Below are 18643 nucleotides of genomic sequence, written 5' to 3'. Positions count from 1 at the left end.
ACTATTAATAATACTACTACTTGTAAAAACAACCCATTAGAGTAAAATGTTAAAATACAAAACAAAAAACCACACAACAGCATTGTGTTCTTTAATATAGAGCAATTATAAATATATGCCATGAAACACCTTGATTAGACCAAAATAATGAAGGCTGATTTAGAAGTTACTCAGCCTAAAAGGTTAATACAGAAACCTATCACATCTAGAATAATACAATGCACTAGTAAGAATAAAGTGATTTTAGAAAAGCGTACTGTACAAAATGTCTATTGATACATATTTAGTATGAAAAAAAATTGTGGTTACTTGAAGAGTCACTGGCATGAATTGATGCTTTTTTATTTCTATAATATTTTTAGCCCAAGATCTCCAAGTATTTTATTTTTTATATTAGAGAGGAGGAGAGAAATGATGTGAGAGAGAAACATTGGTCAGCCATCTCCCGCAGACACCTCAACCAGCTATCCAACCCATAATCTGGGCATATGCCGGGACAGCGATCCGACCCACCACCCTTTAGTGCACAGAACAATGCTCCCACCAATGGAGCCACACAGGCCAGGGCAATCTCTGAGTATTTTAATCATAATCTATATGTAGTCATACAGGTTAAGAACAACTTTCTAAAACTAGTGAAGTTGAAAGTTTAAATATAACACTTAATATGCTAATAACACTTTCAGCAACACTTACTTTGACTTTTCACTGTTCTTCAAAACATTAATACATTTTCCCAGAGTCAATAAAGACGTGTTGATGTTCCCAGTCTCTCTCAACCTTTCACCTTCATTCTGGGTCTTCATACTTCGTTCTGAACCAGCAAGATCACATAAAGACAATCTGAATAAACACAAATAAAACAAACTTTAAAAGTTCTTTAAAACAATTAAAAATAATTACAGTCCTAGCTGATTTGGCTCAGTGGATAGAGTGTCAGCCTTTGGACTGAAGGGTTCCAAGTTCGATTCTGGTGAAGGGCACATGCTGGTGTTGTGGGCTCGATCCTTAGTGGGGCCATGCAGAAGGCAGCCAATCAATGATTCTCATCATTGATGTTTCTACCTCTTTCTCCCTCTCCCTTCCTCTATGAAATCAATAAAAAAATACCTTAAATATATATATAAATATATATATGTATATACATCTATAGCATAAAAGGCCTGTGGTAGTGACGCCATAACAACCAAATAAGTGGTCACCAGGAGGTGCTGGAGCTCCTCTCCTCCCCCTGGGGCACCGGCAGCATCAGCGGGGCATCAGGGTGTGCCAGCAGCATCCCCAGAGCATAGTGGAGCACCAGCAGCATCTGCAGAGCGTGTGAGGCAGGCGGCGGACATGGCCCTGATGGCAGGCTAGGCCTAGGGGACCCTACACGCGCACTATTTAATCGTGTGCTGGGCCTCTAGTATATATATAATTACAATTTCAAAAATGCTCAACTTACTCACTGACTCGCAATACACGAGGCGTTTCAGAATCTTCAATCTGCAATATTCTAATAGTGAATATGCTGTGACTAAAAGAAATATACAAAGATCAAGTGTTATATTCCATTTTAATTTCTGCATTCTGAATATGAGAAACAAGCATCTAAATCAACATCTACGTATACCCTAATACTAGCCATACCTCTAGCATTGCATTTCCCAACTAGCTTGCAGGTATTTTAATTCAGTGTTCTGCTGCCACTTATATGCCACTTATATACCTGTGTGTCTAAAACCAAATATCTTACCTTCCATTTAGCTCCAAATCCCTTGAACCTGCTCCTCTTAACATTCCAACTTCTACTAACATAAATCATTTATAATAAAGTCTCAATTTGCTTACAAAGATCATATTAGTTAAAGCAGTATTATGTACAGCTAATCTTCTTTAAGTATATACCTAAAGCAAAGCATATATTTAGCCAAAATAAGGGCTTATCTGAGGGGTCAAGGCTCTTTTACACTTAAGACATGTTTTAAATGTCATTACTTAAAAGTATTTCCTTTTGTCTCTCACCCTCCAATTCCTCCCATCAAAATATCATATTTTTAATGCCTTGATATTCTCTCTTAACAGTGTGTTTGTGTTCATGGGTTAACTGGAAAAGACACAAAGTCCTCCATTATAGACAGCTCTTCACATATTAAGCCTAATCATATAAAGAAAGAGTAAAAATATAGTAAATTCTTTGTCAAAATAAGAAATAGTCCTGATAATCTTATGTGTTTAGCACTCTTTACAGTTTTTATGCCTATGAACTCATTTAACATATCAGAAAACCTACTGCCCACTTTAAACTTAAGTTAGTTGCATTTACATTAGCATAACCTGGGTGCCTCAGGCTTACACCATAGGATTTACTCCTTACCTCCTACTAGAAGCATTGTTCATTTTTGTGAAGGCAACACTCTGGTGCTTTATTCCTAGTTTTAAAAGTCTATATGCTTCTTTGGAATCAGAGACTTGAATCCATTGTAGATCTTTAAAAAATAAATAGGACACATATCTATATCTATATATGTAAAAGCCTAATATCCAAATTGTCCCCCTGGGAGTTCGACTAGGAGACCGATTGCTCGCTATGACATGTGCTGACCACCAGGGGGCGGCGTGGAATGAAGGAAGGCCCTGGCCGGCAGCCAGCAGCCAGCAGCTGGAAGGCCCTGATCGGCCGTGATCGCTGGCCAGGCCTAGGGACCCTACCCATGTATGAGTTTCGTGCACTGGGCCTCTAGTCAATTAATAAAAACCCAGTATTTGTTGTACAATGTAATCTCATTGAGGATTTGTAATCTCTTTTCCCAAAGACATATAATGAAATCTTTCTTTTAATAACATGCCCTAGGTGGAGTCAACTCAACTATTCCATATTCCATTAGAAAAGAGGTATATAAAGAAAGGACATTTAAATAACTTTCCAGTATTTAAGTTATACAGACACGCAAAGTAAATGTTATTTTACAAAGTCACCCAAAGGGAAAATTAAAATTGAGTAAGAGCCAGGCCAGCCTGGCTCAGTGGTTGAGCGTTGACCTAGAAATCAGGAGGTCACAGTTTGATTCCCAGTCAGGGCACATGCCCCAGTTGCTAGCTTGATCCCCAGTGCAGGGCATGCAGGAGGCAGTCAATCAATGATTCTCTCTCATCGTGTATTTCTATTTCTCTCTCCCTTCTCCCTTCCTCTCTGAAATCAATAAAAATATATATAAAAAATAAAAAGTAAAAAATAAATAAAACGGGTAAGATTCCTTAGAATTAGACATCCAGAAAAGAAAAAAGAAAAACAAAACACAGTACATATTAAACCTACAAGACTACCTAGCTGTGTTAGAACTCACTAATGAATCATAAAATCAAATTTATTTATATTCATAAACAGCATTTTATAAAAATGGAAGTAGGATACAGAAAACACCAAAGTGCATTCCTTGTAGTAAGGGTAAGTATAATAAAACTTCTGAGTTGTAAATATATTGTATACATATATTATCAATATGTATGCATCTCCTACTGTGAGTAGTGGTTTAAAAGGTTGGAAAGATATCACTGTAGAAGAACAAAAACATTTCCGAATCCCCAAAGTTTGGACACTATTACAAAGCAACAGAATAATGTGAATATCAATAGCTTTTCCCATTTTTCAAAATTCCATCAATGATACTCAAATAAACACAATACTTATTAAAATAAACCCCTTTGTATTCAGGTTTAATTAGCATACCAAAACATATTTGCAGAGCATAAACTTCCCTTATTATCTTGATGTTAATAACTGGTAATAAATTTTTCAATTTCCAGTTTGCTTTCATATAGCTAATAACAAACCCTAAAAAGCTACTTCAGAACAATAAAATAATAAGTACCCATTAGTATACCTTTTATAAAAGAATAGCCCTTTACATCTTGGGAAAGGCGTAGCATCTTTCTCTTCTGAAACTTGGATGACACAGGAACAAACAAGTCATAAATATACTCATTATAAATCTCAAAGAAAGAAACCCACAGAGAAAATTTTATGTTATTATCCATATTGAAGCTAGCTTGTTCACAATCTTTCATAGATTCTTCAAACTCAGGAATATTCAAAGAGTTTGTTAAACTTCCTACAAAAAATAAAAAAGAATAATCACAAAATTAAACAATTGACTGAAAAATGAGACAACAGAATAGATCAAGAATCCTACTAAGAAAACTAAGTACTTTAAATCTTTTGACCAGCAATGTTAAATAAGTTTTGGATCAAAGCAGATGTAACTAATATTTGTATTAACCGAAGTTTGGCTTCCCCTTTTCTTTTTGAAAATATACCAATGTCTAAACTGAAAGTAAATGTAAAGGACATTTAAATTCAACATGAAAGTCACAACCAAAAAAAGACCACGAGGGGGTGCACCAAGAAAGCATAACAAAATGCGGAGACAAAGAAACAGGACAAAATTGTCAATGGAAGATATAGAGTTCAGAATCACACTTTTAAGGTCTCTCAAGAACTGTTTAGAAGCCGCCGATAAACTTAATGAGATCTACCAGAAAACTAATGAGACCCTTGATGTTATGTTGGGGAACCAACTAGAAATTAAGCATACACAGACTGAAATAACGAATATTATACAGACTCCCGACAGCAGACCAGAGGAGCGCAAGAATCAAGTCAATGATTTGAAATGCAAGGAAGCAAAAAACACCCAACCGGAGGGGTGGAATGAAAAAAGAATCCAAAAATGCGAGGATAGTGTAAGGAGCCTCTGGGACAGCTTCAAGCGTACCAACATCAGAATTATAGGGGTGCCAGAAGATGAGAGAGAGCAAGATATTGAAAACCTAAGACATAATGACAGAAAACTTCCCCCACCTGGTGAAAGAAATGGACTTACAGGTCCAAGAAGCGTGGAGAACCCCAAACAAAAGGAATCCAAAGAGGACCACACCAAGACACATCATAATTAAAATGCCAAGAGCAAAAGACAAAGAGAGAATCTTAAAAACAGCAAGAGAAAGAAACTCAGTTACCTACAAGGGAATACCCATACGACTGTCAGCTGATTTCTCAACAGAAACTTTGCAGGCCAGAAGGGAGTGGCAAGAAATATTCAAAGTGATGAATACCAAGAACCTACAACCAAGATTACTTTATCCAGCAAAGCTATCATTCAGAATTGAAGGTCAGATAAAGAGCTTCACAGATAAGGAAAAGCTAAAGGAGTTCATCACCACCAAACCAGGATTATATGAAATGCTGAAAGGTATCCTTTAAGAAGAGGAAGAGGAAGAAAAAGGTAAAGATACAAATTATGAACAACAAATACACATCTATCAACAAGTGAATCTAAAAATCAAGTGAATAAATAATCTGATGAACAGAATGAACTGGTGATTATAATAGAATCAGGGACATAGAAAGGGAATGGACTGACTATTCTTGGGGGGGAAAGGGGTGTGGGAGATGCGGGAAGAGACTGGACAAAAATCGTGCACCTATGGATGAGGACAGTGGGTGGGGAGTGAGGGCGGAGGGTGGGGCGGGAACTGGGAGGAGGGGAGTTATGGGGGGGAAAAAAGAGGAACAAATGTAATAATCTGAACAATAAAGATTTAATAAAAAAAAATAAAAATAAATAAAAAAAGAGAAAGAAAGTCACAACCAGTGAAATGGGTATCTGTGATATTAAATCAAAATAAACTTTATAGTAAATGACAGTTCATATAGCTATGTACCATTTTCCAAGTATTATTATGTCACTGAAGAATTAAATAACAAGCTTTTCAAAAATTAAAAGCTTTGCAATATAATCATTTTAAAGGTGACAAAAGAAACCTTACCAGAAAGAGTATCATAACTGTCATTTTGCATAACAACCTAAAAAAGAAAGATATTTTTATAAGTTAAAAAACATTTTTAGCTAAGATTAAATAACCAATATATTAATTACCTATCCAAATAAGTCAACAACCAAACACCTTTCATCTACTCAATGACCTCTGTCTATTAATATTTTTTTTTTTTGATTTGAGAGAAAGAGAAATTTATGCATTCATTGGTTGCTTCTTGAATGTACCTTAAGCAGAGATCACACCTGAAACCTTGGCATATCAGGACAACACTCCAACCGCCTATTAACTTTTTTCCTAGTTTTTTCGGTTTTTTAAAATATATTTTTATTGACTTCAGAGAAGAAGGGAGAGGGAGAGAGACAAACATTAATGACGAGAGAGAATCACTGATCAGCTCCCTCCTGCACGCCCCACACTGAGGATTGAGCCCACAACCCATGTGTCCTGACCAGGAATTGAACCGTGACCTTCTGGTTCAAAGGTCAACACTCAACCACTGAGCCATGATGGCCAGGTACTTTTTTCCTAGTTAAATAATACATTCTCACAAAAGAAATCTGGGAAACTATATACGAGTATTAAAAAAGAAGTCATCATATATAATCCCTGCCACTCAGAGGCAATTATTCTTAATATTTCAATATATTCCCATCTATTCTTTTCTCCACACTTATTACATTGTAAGTTTTTTTTAATCTCTATAATTAAATTTATTTGTAAACATTTGGTGGCCGCATAACTGAATGTTTTATGACTTAATTATTCTATTATTGAACATTTAGACTACTCACAAAGCTTTGTCATTAAAAGTAACAAGACATCTTAATTTTTTTTCTTCTTTATGCTAATCATTTCCTTAGGTATATACCTAAGTCTTAATTGGTAGAAGTAATAAAAAAAATTTAAGTTCTCACTCTTAACAGTATTGCCAAATTGCTTTCTAGAAACACACTTTATAATCAGTATATGAAAATAACTCATTTTTCAACATTTTTAATTTTATAGGCAAAAACCTATTTTGTTTTAAATAGAAATGACTTAGGAAATTTTTTTCACTATGAATGACTAATTTTCTCTATTATCTATGAAATTTTCTAACCATCACTATGATTTCTGTTAATATTCTATTTTACTTTCACAGACCATCATCATGAACTCTGTGAACTCCACTAATCAACAACTTTTTACAACCTTGACACCCTGATTTCTAAATATCTTAAAAAAGAAAATCCCCACCATATTTTGATAATATTTATAAACGCTGTCAGTAATTTTTAATAATTGTAATAAGATAAATTTCTGAAAACATAAAATTCAGAAGGCAGAGGTGAAAGAGACAAAAAATAAGAGATCAAAACATAACCTAATTGGTAAGAGACACATGAATTAAGATAGTAAGAGACTTAAAATGTATTAAATGAGCAAGTTATAGAAAGTATGTATAGTAAAATCTCATTTTTGTTTACACAAGACTATATCCTACCTGTAAAGATATATGCAACCATATATATGACATTTTTGTGTATGTGTGTGTGTGTGTGTGTGTGTATATATATATATATATATATATATATATACACACACACATATATACACACACACACATATATATGTGCATATACTATACGTGTGTGTGTGTGTGTGTATATATATATATATATATATACACATACATACATACATATATGGGCAAAGTAAGTTTAACACTGTAATACAAATAAATAATAAAATAATTAATACAAGAATAAACTCTGTTTCGCATACTCCCAACAGTAAACCTACTTTTGCCCATCCCTGTATAGAAAGCTGTTTATAGATTTTTGTAATAGAGAGAAAAAGATCATAAAGGATATTTTCCAATCTGTTAATGGTCGTTTTTTTCTTCAAAAATGAAATTATAAGAAATTCACACTTTTTTTCATACTCCTTTTAGATTTTGTGTGTGTATATGTGTGTGTGTATATATATATTAAAAATATACTATTAAAATATATTAAAAATATATTAAAAATATATAGATATTAAATAAAACATTTTTACAAATAAAACATTTTTAAAATCATTGCATAGTAAGTACAATGTGTTTCTACAACAACCAAGAAAGATTTCAGAACCATTTACACTTGTTTTGCTTAAACATTTCTGCTGTATGTACAAAACAGAAAAAGAAGAGATATCTTCAAACAAGCTTTTAGTACTTTTCTCAAAAAGACAAGACAACTACCACCACCATAAATATTCCAATATAGGCTGAAACAAACTAAAGAGCTTATAGTAGGTCATGGTTTTGATATATTTACATACTAAAATACTTCCATACCTCTTTCACTTGCCGAAGCAATGCACTTTTACTAGCAATTTCTTTTTTCTCTTGGTCTGGTGATAACCGTAAATATTCTCTGGATCTATGTGGTTTAAGGTTCATTTTTGTATATAGTCTTCCCTGAAGACTATCAAATAATACGCTCAAAGCTCGAGGCAGAATGCCAGTATTTTCTTCTGTGCCTGTGAAAAGAATTTTTGTTTTATACTCCCTCAGAGTTAAGAAAGCAAGGACGTCCCTGGACTACCAATGCTCCTTTTATGCCACCACAGACAAAAGTAAACAGCTAAGACAAATGTGAGAGAAAGTGAAGAATTACTCAGTTTATCACTGTGGTTCACTGTATAATAGACATTTTATCAACTACTGTTTTGATGCAAAACCTGAAATTTCACATTCAGATTATGCCATAGATTTGCAATCACCCATAATCACAAAGTATACTAGTAAAATGAAACAAAGTTGTTGCCTGGTTATCCATGCTCAATTCACTATGTCACATCAATCGTTTTTTCTGAATTTTTATCATCTAATTCTCTATCATATGGGTAAAGTAGTTCCATAAATGACTTAACTCAATGTGAATTAAAAGCCATCAGCAGTACACATTCAATTATTCATTACTATTAAAAATGGGGCAAATGTACTAGGTAATGGAAACATAATTACATGCAAGTATTATATGAGTGGATATTAGTACTTCATTTTTTCTAACAACAACAAAAAAGCAACAAAGCAATTTACCTTGAAATGTATATGTTTTTCCTGAATTAGTTAGCCCATAAGTAAAAATCAGCCGACTTTGTCCTTTCAAAAAGTCTTTTACTGGCTCCATAATGCAACCCTGGAAGAATTCCTTCTGTGTAGTTTCTGGACCAAAAACCTAAATAAGCATTTTAAAACAAATCTTTTTAGAAAATTCAAGTTAATATTCACAGTGAGTTCTACCCTACCTCTGTGTATATGAAAATCCTGAAGAGGAGAAATAGAACCCCCCAAAAAAGACAGAGATAAATGTTTAAATTTATTTCTTTTTGTAAATGAATCTCTCATGTTTAAAAATGTTAAATCATTTTATGATTCATCCTTAAAATAGTTGCCATATCCCTAACTCTCACAAGTAAACTTGATAGTTTACCTACTCTGATAAAGTTTTCAAGATAGAATTCTGACCCAACTGAACAAGTTTTCATCTGAATTTGGGGGGGGGGGGGGGGAATTTTTTTAGGAAAAATTTATTATAAGAACTAAACTGTGATTTATTCACATATAAATTTATAGACCTGGAATTTGAGTCCTACCCTTGAGAAAAAAATACTAGTGCCTAAGATCTAAGTTCCATAAGCAGAAGATAAATATAGCTAATTATATACAAATATGTAGCAATTTAACCTAAGTATCTTTGTCTTCAGCCCTAGCCGGTTTGGCTCAGTGGATAGAGCATCGGCCTGCAGACCTGAAGGGTCCCAGGTTTGATTCCCGGGCAGCCAATTCATGATTCTCTCTCATCATTGATGTTTCTATCTCTCTCCCCCTCTCTGAAATCAATAAAAATATTTTTAAAAAGAAAAAGAAAAATCTTCAGATTCATATGAGTATTTACCTTAGAAAAACTGAATTTCTGTGCCACCTGCCCAGAGCTTTTCTCACTTAACCGAGCAAGGATACTTTGAGGATCTTTCAGCAGAACAGTCTGTGAGTCCAGCATATACACACAGCCCTAGAACAAACAAATAAAAAATAATCCCACAATAAAAACAATAATAAAAACAATTATATTTTGCCCATTTAATGAAGATATAATGCAACACAAACCTCAGACTCATGTTCTTTTTCTGTCTGTGTGAATGGTCTTATTCGAAGACAAACCTGAAGATAATCTTTGGATTCCAAACTATTTGCCTATAAATAAAGAACAAAATAATTGTATTTAAAAAATACAAAACGTGACTCTTCAGAGATTATCCTTCTTTAAAGTGGCTGTTATATAACAATCAATCTGAGATTATACAAAATCTCTAAGCGGACAATGATTCTCATTTTTGACCATTTTATATATACAAAAACCAAATCTTAAAAAAAAATATTGCAAAACTTCCTCTACCTTCTATATTTACACTTGAAGTTTACAATAAGCCATTTTTTCCATAAAATCCTAACCTTTCTTACTAGTAACAGAGTCTAAAGCACTAAAACACAGAACTCTGGAATAAATCACAAATAACCAGAATCCCCTATCAAACCAAATGCTCAATTCCATCATGAATTTAGAATATTTCTGCTATATAGCATCCTCTTTACTGTTTCCTTCATGGAAGAAATGAGCCTACCTCATTTTTAAAATGCAATTATTATGTCCATACAAAGGTTTCGATACAAAAGTACACGGGAGCTTTGTTCATAACAGCCAAACAACGTAAACAGCAAGTGAATGGATAAACAAATTGTGGAATATCCATACCATGGACACTTTCTTTTACACACAATATGCATGAAACTCAAAATAATTATTCTAAGAGAATGAAACCAGAACCCAACCAAAAAATGAAAGAGCACATAACTTTGATTCCATTTATATAAAATTCTAGAAAGCACAAACTAATATGTAGACCAGTGGTTCTCAACCTTCCTAATGCTGTGACCCTTTAATACAGTTCCTCATGTTGTGGTGACCCCCCAACCATAAAATTATTTCCGTTGCTACATCATAACTGTAATTTTGCTACTGTTATGAATCATAATGTAAATATCTGATATGCAGGATGTATTTTCATTGTTACAAATTGAACATAATTAAAGCACAGTGATTAATCACAAAAACAATATTAATTATTTATGTGTTTTCCGATGGTCTTAGGCGAGCCCTGTGAAAGGGTCATTCAACCCCCAAAGGGGTCGCGACCCACAGGTTGAGAACCGCTGATGTAGACAGAACACTAATCAGTAGTAACTTAGATGTGTGGTATGAGGAAGGAATTTTAAGGTAGTGCAAGAAAACTTTTAGGGGTAATAGAGATATTCACTACTTGATTGTAGTGATGGTCTTATGAATATATGCAGATGTCAAAAATGCCCTAGATCAGCGGTTCTCAACCTGTGGGTCGCGACCCCTTTGGCGGTCGAACGACCCTTTCACAGGGGTCGCTTAAGGCCATCCTGCATATCAGATATTTACATTACGATTCATAACAGTAGCAACATTACAGTTATGAAGTAGCAATGAAAATAATTTTATGGTTGGGTCACAACATGAGGAACTGTATTTAAAGGGCCAGAAGGTTGAGAACCACTGCTCTAGATGGTTTTTCTCAGTGGTTAGAGCCTCAGCCTGTGGACTAAAAAGTCCCTGGTTCAATTCTGGTCAGAAGCACATGCCCTGGTTGCAGGCTCGATCACCAGTGGGGGTCATGAGGGAGGCAGCAGATCAGTGATTCTCTCTCATCATTGATGTTTCTATCTCTCTCTCCCTCTCCCTTTCTCTCTAAAATCAATAAAAAAATAAAATAAAATAAAAAAAACTTGCCCTGGATGGTTTTCTCAGTGGTTAGAGCCTCGGCTTATAGACCATAGGGTTGTGGATTCAATTCCTGGTCAAGGGCACACACCTCAGTTGCAGGTTCAATCCCAACATAACCAGTTGACGTTTTTCTCTCTCTCTCTCTTTCCTATCGCTCTCTCTCTCCCTCTCCCTGAATCCACTCCCTGTCACTCTCTAAAAATCAATGGAAAAAATATCCTCACTCCTCGGGTAAGGATTAAAAAAAAAGAATTATTATAAAACTACAAAAATAGATAGTGAAGTATAGCTGTAAGGATAGATAAATAGGTCAATTGAAGAGAATAATCCAGAAATAGTCATTTGATTGTCAATAAAGGCACTTACAACAAATTAACAGGAAAAAATAATGCTGAAATAATTAAATGAATGGAAGTTAAAATAAATAAATAATCCAGCCTGAACCTCTATATCAACTATACACAAAAACTAGTTCAAGCCCTAGCTGGTTTGGCTCAATGGATAGAGCGTAGGCCTGAAAACTGAAGGGTCCTGGATTCAATTCCGGTCAAGGGCCTATACCCCAGTTGCAGGCTTGATCACCGTCCCTGGTTGGGGAACATGCAGGGGGCAACCAATTTATGTGTCTCTCTCACATCAATGTTTCTCTTTCTCTCTCTCTCTCTCTCTCTCTCTCTCTCTCTCTCTCTCTCTGGCTTTCTCTCTTTCTCTCTCTCTGTCTCTTCATCCTCCTTTCCACTCTCTAAATATCAATGGAAAGGTGTCCTCAGGTGAGGATTAACAAAAAAATAAAATAAAAAGTGCTATCATAAAAAAAAATTAGATAACAAAATATAACAATTAAAACAAAATTTAGAACCATTACCAGATGAAAATAAACCTCTGCTAATGAAGACACCATTAATCTGACAAAGGATATGTATACACAATCCTATCTAATAATAGAGAAACATGGTAATTAACCATAACTTCGCTACCCTTCCCATTGGCTAATCAGCAGGATATGCAAATTAACTGCCAACCAAGATGGCAGCCAGCACCCAGGCACCTGAAGCGAACAGGAGGCTTGCTTGCTCCAGTGATGGAGAAAGCCAAGGTTCCCTGCCTGCCGCTGCTGGCCTCTGAGCTGCAGTCTAAGAAACATTGTTGCAATTATAGAAGCTAAACAATCCCTGCTTTCAGCCAGCCGGGCCTCAGAGCTGGAGTTGCAACAGTGTTACAATTATAGAAGCTAAACAAAGCCCAGATACCTACTTTCAGCAGCCGAGGTCTCAGAGCTGGAGCCGAGCCTCAGAGCTAAAGCCGGGTCTCAGCTCCAGGGACAGCCATAGTAGGTAAGTAAACCCCAGAATAAAAAAAAAAAAAGAAAAAAAAGGAGAGGTTGGGAGCTTCAGTCACCCGCCAACCTGAAAACGGCCCTCAGCCCCTCACCCAGACTGGCCAGGCACCCCAGTGGGGACGCCCACCCTGAAGGGGGTGTGACCAGCTGCCAACAGCCATCATCCCCTCATCCAGGCTGGCCAGGCACCCCAGCGGGACCCCAGCCCTGATCAGGGACACCTTTCAGGACAAACCAGCCGGCCCCCACCCGTGCACCAGGCCTCTATCCTATATAGTAACAGGATAATATGCAAACTGACCCTAACAGCAGAAAGACTGGGAATGACTGGTCACTATGACACACACTGACCACCAGGGGGCAGACTCTCAGTGCAGGAGCTGCCCTCTGGTGGTCAGGTCACTCTCACATGGGAGGAGCTCTGCTCAGCCACAAGCCAGGCTGACAGCTGCCAGTACAGTGGTGGTGGTGGTGGGAGCCTCTCCTGCCTCCTCAGCAGTGCTAAGGATGTCCGACTGCAGTTTAGGCCTGCTCCCCGCTGGCAAGTGGACATCCCCGAGGGCTGCCGGGCTGCCAGAGGGATGTCTGATTGCCATCTCAGGCCCAATCCCCTGGGGAGCAGGCCTAAGCCAGCAGGAGGTCTTCCCCTGAGGGGTCCCGGACTGCGAGAGGGCACAGGCTAGGCCCCACCCCCCGAGTGCACAAATTTTTGTGCACCAGGCCTCTAGTATATATATAAAATTCTCTCAGATATAAGACAAACAACCTAATTTTTAAATGTGGAAATGACTTGAAGAAACATTTTGCAAAAGAAGGTACAGAGATGACCAACAATTACTTGAAAAGTGCTCATTAGGGAAATGCAAAATAGAACCATAAAAAGTACTATTACACACTCACAAAATTACCAAGCGTTGCCCTGCTGGTGTGGCTCAGTGGTTGAGCATCGATCTATGAACCAGGAGTTCACAGTTCAATTCCTGATCGGGTCACATGCCCAGGTTGCAGGCTCCATCCCCAATAGGGGGTTTGCAGGAGGCAACCAATCTATGGTTCTCATTATTGATGTTTATATCTCTCTCCCTCTCTGAAATCAATAAAAAAAAATGTTTTTTTTTTTTAAATTACCAAGCAATGGCAAAGAAGTTGGAGAAGCTGAGACCTGCACTGCTGCTACTGGTAGAGCCACTTTGGAAAACAATTTAGCACTTTCTTATGAAGTTAAATATGTACTTATATTCCTAAGTATTTAACCAAAAGAAAAGAAAGCATAAGTTCACAGAAAGGCTTCCACATGAATGTTCACAGCAGCATTATTTGTAAGGGCCCCAACTGGAAACCATCCAAAGTGCATCAAATTGTAAATGGAAAGATATGTGGCATATCTGCACAATGGACTACTACTTAGCAATAAAAACTAACAAGTTACTGTTACATGATGCATGATGAGTCTCAAACACACCATGCTAAGTGAGGGGTCAGCAGATTTTTTTCTGTAATGAGCCAGACAGTTAATATTTTAGGCTCTACAGGCCCTATTATGATGGCCACAACTACTTGACTCTGCTACTATAGCGCAAAACAGACCTAGAAAATAAATAAATAAATATGGCTATTTATTTATAGATAGTGAAGTTTAAATTTCACATCAGAAAACATTCTTTTTGTGATTTTTCTTCAACCATTTAAAAGTGTAAAAACCATCCTTAGCTTATGAGTACTACAAATACAGGCAATACACACACAAGAAAAGGCTATTATTTATTGACCCTTGTTTTAAGTAAAAGGCCACACAAAAGACTACATAATGTATGATTTCATTATAAACCAAGAAACACGTGTCCCTTCTTACCTTTTCTCCTTTCTTTCTTTATGATTTAAACTAGACGGTGCACGAAATTCAGGCACTGGGGAGAGGGGGGGTCTCTCAGCCTGGCCTGCGCCCTCTCCAAGTCCGGGAGCCCTCAGGGGATGTTGGGCCTAAGCTGGCAGTCAGACATCCTTCTGGCTGAGCGGGGCTCCCCCTGTGGGAGCTCACTGACCACCAGGGGGCAGCTCCTGCATTGAGCGTCTGCCCCTTGGTGGTCAGTGTGCGTCATAGCAACCAGTCATTCTGTCCTTCGGTCAATTTGCACATTAGCCTTTTATTATATAGGATGAGTCAAAGTGAAAGACCCTGACACATGATAGTATTAAATAAGCATTGTTCTTTTATCTATGTTCCTATATGCCCCTTTCCCTTCCATCATTCCTGATAGTCTATACCCATGCCACCCAGAATGGGTTAGTACATCTCTCTAAAGCATCGAAATTAACAGTCTGAAAGGTAACAAAGAGAATATAAATGGACTGACTCAAAAAGTCTACAAAGACACAAACCAAACATTACAGTGGTAGTAAGTAGGACTTTTATTTTTTAAACACTACTGAATTATTTTAACTTTTAAAAACCTGTAATTTTTTTTAAAGTAAGGCCTGCAATTCCTAGGGGCATAGGGACCTATTACTTGAAAAGTAACTGTTCTATATTTAAGGCATTGTGAAAAAATTACTGAGATAAGAAGTGTGAGGGCTAAAAAAAAAATAATTTTCTTCCCACCTAGCTGGGCTAAAAATCAAATTAACAGAGACAGACTGACAGGTGAAACTGTCCAAAGCCTATTATACATATATACATTTGAAGGTCCATAATAATATGAAAACCCCAAAGAGGCACTGGGCAATTCAAGCTTATATGCCATCATGGAAAAAGAAGAAAGGGGTGGGGGGCAGGGATTTTGAAGGGGAATCAAGCAAACAAATACCTGCAAAGTAACTCAGAAACATGGAAGGGGTCTAGCTTGGATCTTTCCTATCCACCATACTTAATTCAAATTAGGCTAAGGTGAAAATCCTTAAGGTAAACTTGCTAAGATTCCCTTCCTGAAGCAGGCCTTTCCATCCAAATTACCTTAGGCAGGAAAGTGGGAGGTTCAAGATTCTTTCTGAGTCATTGTTTTTTAATAACCAACTTAAAATCAATATTCCAAAAGGCTCATCTTAAGATGGCAAAACTTTGGTCCTCTTTAAAAGGTTGCCCTAAACCACAACGTCTGCTCTAGTCGTACCTGTTTGCAAGTTTGTGTGCACCACATATATTTCCACTCAGTTATGAAAACATAATATTTTTCTTGTACTTACCTCAGTGCTTGAAGCAGCTAAGGAAAATTCACGAGAGAGATCCAGCTTAATGCTTTCAACATTTATTTCCGAAGGCCTTGCAATTGGGTCAGCACTAAAAACATAAGATGGTCTAGGCACCCCATCCTTATTTACATTAGATTCCATTCTGCAAGAATAACAACTTCTTTAGGCATCTGTAATAAAGCACCATTTAAGACTATGGAGTTTAAAAAGTCTGAGTCCAGCCATACTTCCCCCATATAACTACATTTCCAGAGAAGGAAAACATTAAACGCTTCATCTATAACAGGGGTGGGGATCGTCCAGCCTGCAGGCCATACAAGGCCCCTGAAATCATTTGGTCTGCTCTGCCAAGGTACTAGGGGTGAGTTAATTAAGTGTTTGACCAAATATAGCAGGCTTATTTTTAAGCTGATAATTTTGGATGGCCCTCCAATGATGTTGTAAATATCCAAATGGCCTTTGGCAGAAAAAAGGTTTCCCACCCCTGCTCTATAACATGAAGACCCATGGGAAAGACAAAAGACCAAATTACTTACAGATTCTGAATCAAATACAACAGCCTTCAACTATTATTCATATGATCCACCTATGGGCAAATTCATCCAAGGAGATTTCATTAGTAAAGGTCAGACAATATAAAACATTTCTATTTCTGCCTGAAATCCTCTCAGAAATCAAATAGTAAGGGTGGCGTAAATTAGAACCTTGAGTTATTTTAGTTATTTAGTGTCTTCTAAAGAACGTTACTTACAGACTTTGTAACGATTTGGCATTTAGGCGTTCAACTTAGTTACCTGGACAATTCGTTTCAACTGAATTCTTCCAAATAATGCAAACGAAAATGGAAATAAAGTATGTGGAAATAAAGGATGTGGACATATTCAAAACAGTACCGGACACATCAGTCAATGCATCATTCCATGCGTCAGTAAACTATTACAACTAAATGAAACATCAAGTCACTAATATAATCGGGGATAACCTTAACTGAAAAAAAGTATTAACATTCAAGCATTTACCAAGAATCTACTGGGTGCATAATACCAGAGTAAAAAGAGAGCTCCCTGCTGTTCTTTTGACAACATTATGAAATATCCAGGTCAGGGACTCCCAAACTGTGGTTCCGGCTCAGGAAAACAGTCCTGGGCACCCAGAGATGATATATCAATCAATCAAATATGGTCCCTGCCCACTGATCCATATAGCAGGCCAGGCACGTTAGTGCAAAAACCCAATGAGGTGCCAAACTCAAAATTTCTACCCAGACCCGGAATCCAACTGCGACCTCCAGGCTCACAGGTCGACGCTCAACCACGCCACCGGGGCGCTGCCTCGTTTTATAAACAAAAACAAACCTGAATGGGATCACCTTTAGCAAGGGTAACTTCAGGCCAGGAACTCCGTTAACTAGTCCTTCGGCAAGGAACATTATTAGAGAATTACGACAGGCAGGAATCTCGGGGCCAGGAGGTGGAATGGGATGGGGGAAACCGAAACTTTCTAGCCTGGCGGATGACAGGTAGCAATCACTGCAACTCGTCGTACACACCCCCTTCCGCTCGGCACCGCAAAGCCCGAAAGGACAAGCCCCAGGCACCCACAACGGCCTGAAAACAAATGCCGAGAGGACCGCGACAGGGCCCCCCCGCCAAAGAGGGCACGTCCGATGCCACGCGAAGTGCTCACCTCGCTGATCCAGGAAAAAGGGTTTGGCAACAGAGGCCCACGCCTCGACAACAGCGGCAACAATGAAAATATTAATGCCTGCAAACACTTAGTGCCTACTGTATACCGGCCCTGTTTCTAACTTCACCTATGTCGTTTTACCTTCACAAGAACCTGAAGGGCGGGTACTATTATTATTACCCCCACTTAACAATAAGGAGACGGAGGCCCAGAAAGATTAAATACGTTCCCCTGCGTCATTCAGCTAACAAGAGGGGGGGGACGAAATTTAAACCCTGATACTCAGGCGCAACCCTCCATCGCGCACCCAGTTCCCGAGCGTCCGCTCAGGGGCACACCGAGCCTCCTAAGCGGGTGCTCAGACCGCCAGAGCCGTTCCTCCGCCTCGGGCCTGGCGTGTGCGCAGGCGCCCCCCTCCTTCTTCGCACCCTCACCTGGGCCAGCGCCTCACCGGCGAGGAAGCGCAGCCTGGCCCCCTCGACCTGGGAGCGCCACGGCGAAACGTGTTTTCAAATTCAAACGATGGCGGCCAGGGCACCGCACTGAATGCTGGGAGTGAGCGGGGCTCTTAATGACGCCGGGACGCGCCGCAGTCTCGCGGAGTAGGCTTCCCACCCGCCCCCGGAAGACGCTTCCAAATCTGGGGGCGGGCCTCCGAACGCCGGGCGGCCAATGGGCGGAGGAGCTGGTGGGGGGCCGGCCAGCGGAGGGCGGAGCTTCCCGCGGGGCTGGGCGCGACGTGCGGGCGCCGGTCTGGGATACGGTCCTG

The 18643-nt window shown here is 38.3% G+C and overlaps 1 protein-coding gene across 11 annotated transcripts in view; it reads right to left on the bottom strand.

The window, feature by feature from the left end:
• KIF20B (kinesin family member 20B) overlaps window positions 1-18428 on the bottom strand; it is a 62158-nt gene extending 43730 nt beyond the window's left edge. For 7 of the 11 annotated variants that reach the window (XM_059662797.1, XM_059662804.1, XM_059662802.1 and 4 more), the window contains exons 1-12: window positions 18309-18428; window positions 16725-16774; window positions 16183-16358; window positions 9962-10048; window positions 9750-9866; window positions 8891-9029; window positions 8144-8328; window positions 5812-5848; window positions 3867-4094; window positions 2360-2471; window positions 1448-1519; window positions 697-843 (exon numbers count right to left, since the gene is read on the bottom strand). In XM_059662797.1, the coding sequence (XP_059518780.1) occupies window positions 697-843; window positions 1448-1519; window positions 2360-2471; window positions 3867-4094; window positions 5812-5848; window positions 8144-8328; window positions 8891-9029; window positions 9750-9866; window positions 9962-10048; window positions 16183-16329 (1271 nt within the window). In that variant the 5' untranslated portion in view covers window positions 16330-16358; window positions 16725-16774; window positions 18309-18428. Of the gene's footprint in view, window positions 1-696; window positions 844-1447; window positions 1520-2359; window positions 2472-3866; window positions 4095-5811; window positions 5849-8143; window positions 8329-8890; window positions 9030-9749; window positions 9867-9961; window positions 10049-16182; window positions 16359-16724; window positions 16775-17874; window positions 18043-18212; window positions 18232-18308 lie in introns of those variants that run through there. The other 4 variants (XM_059662801.1, XM_059662798.1, XM_059662799.1 and 1 more) reach the window with 4 other exon arrangements.
• Between the last annotated feature and the right edge of the window lie 215 nt (window positions 18429-18643).

The sequence above is a fragment of the Myotis daubentonii genome, chromosome 13 (assembly GCF_963259705.1).
Source record: "Myotis daubentonii chromosome 13, mMyoDau2.1, whole genome shotgun sequence".
Taxonomy (NCBI): domain Eukaryota; kingdom Metazoa; phylum Chordata; class Mammalia; order Chiroptera; family Vespertilionidae; genus Myotis; species Myotis daubentonii.
The sequence above is the reverse complement of the archived record's forward strand: the minus strand, read 5'-3'. Positions and strand labels throughout refer to the sequence as shown.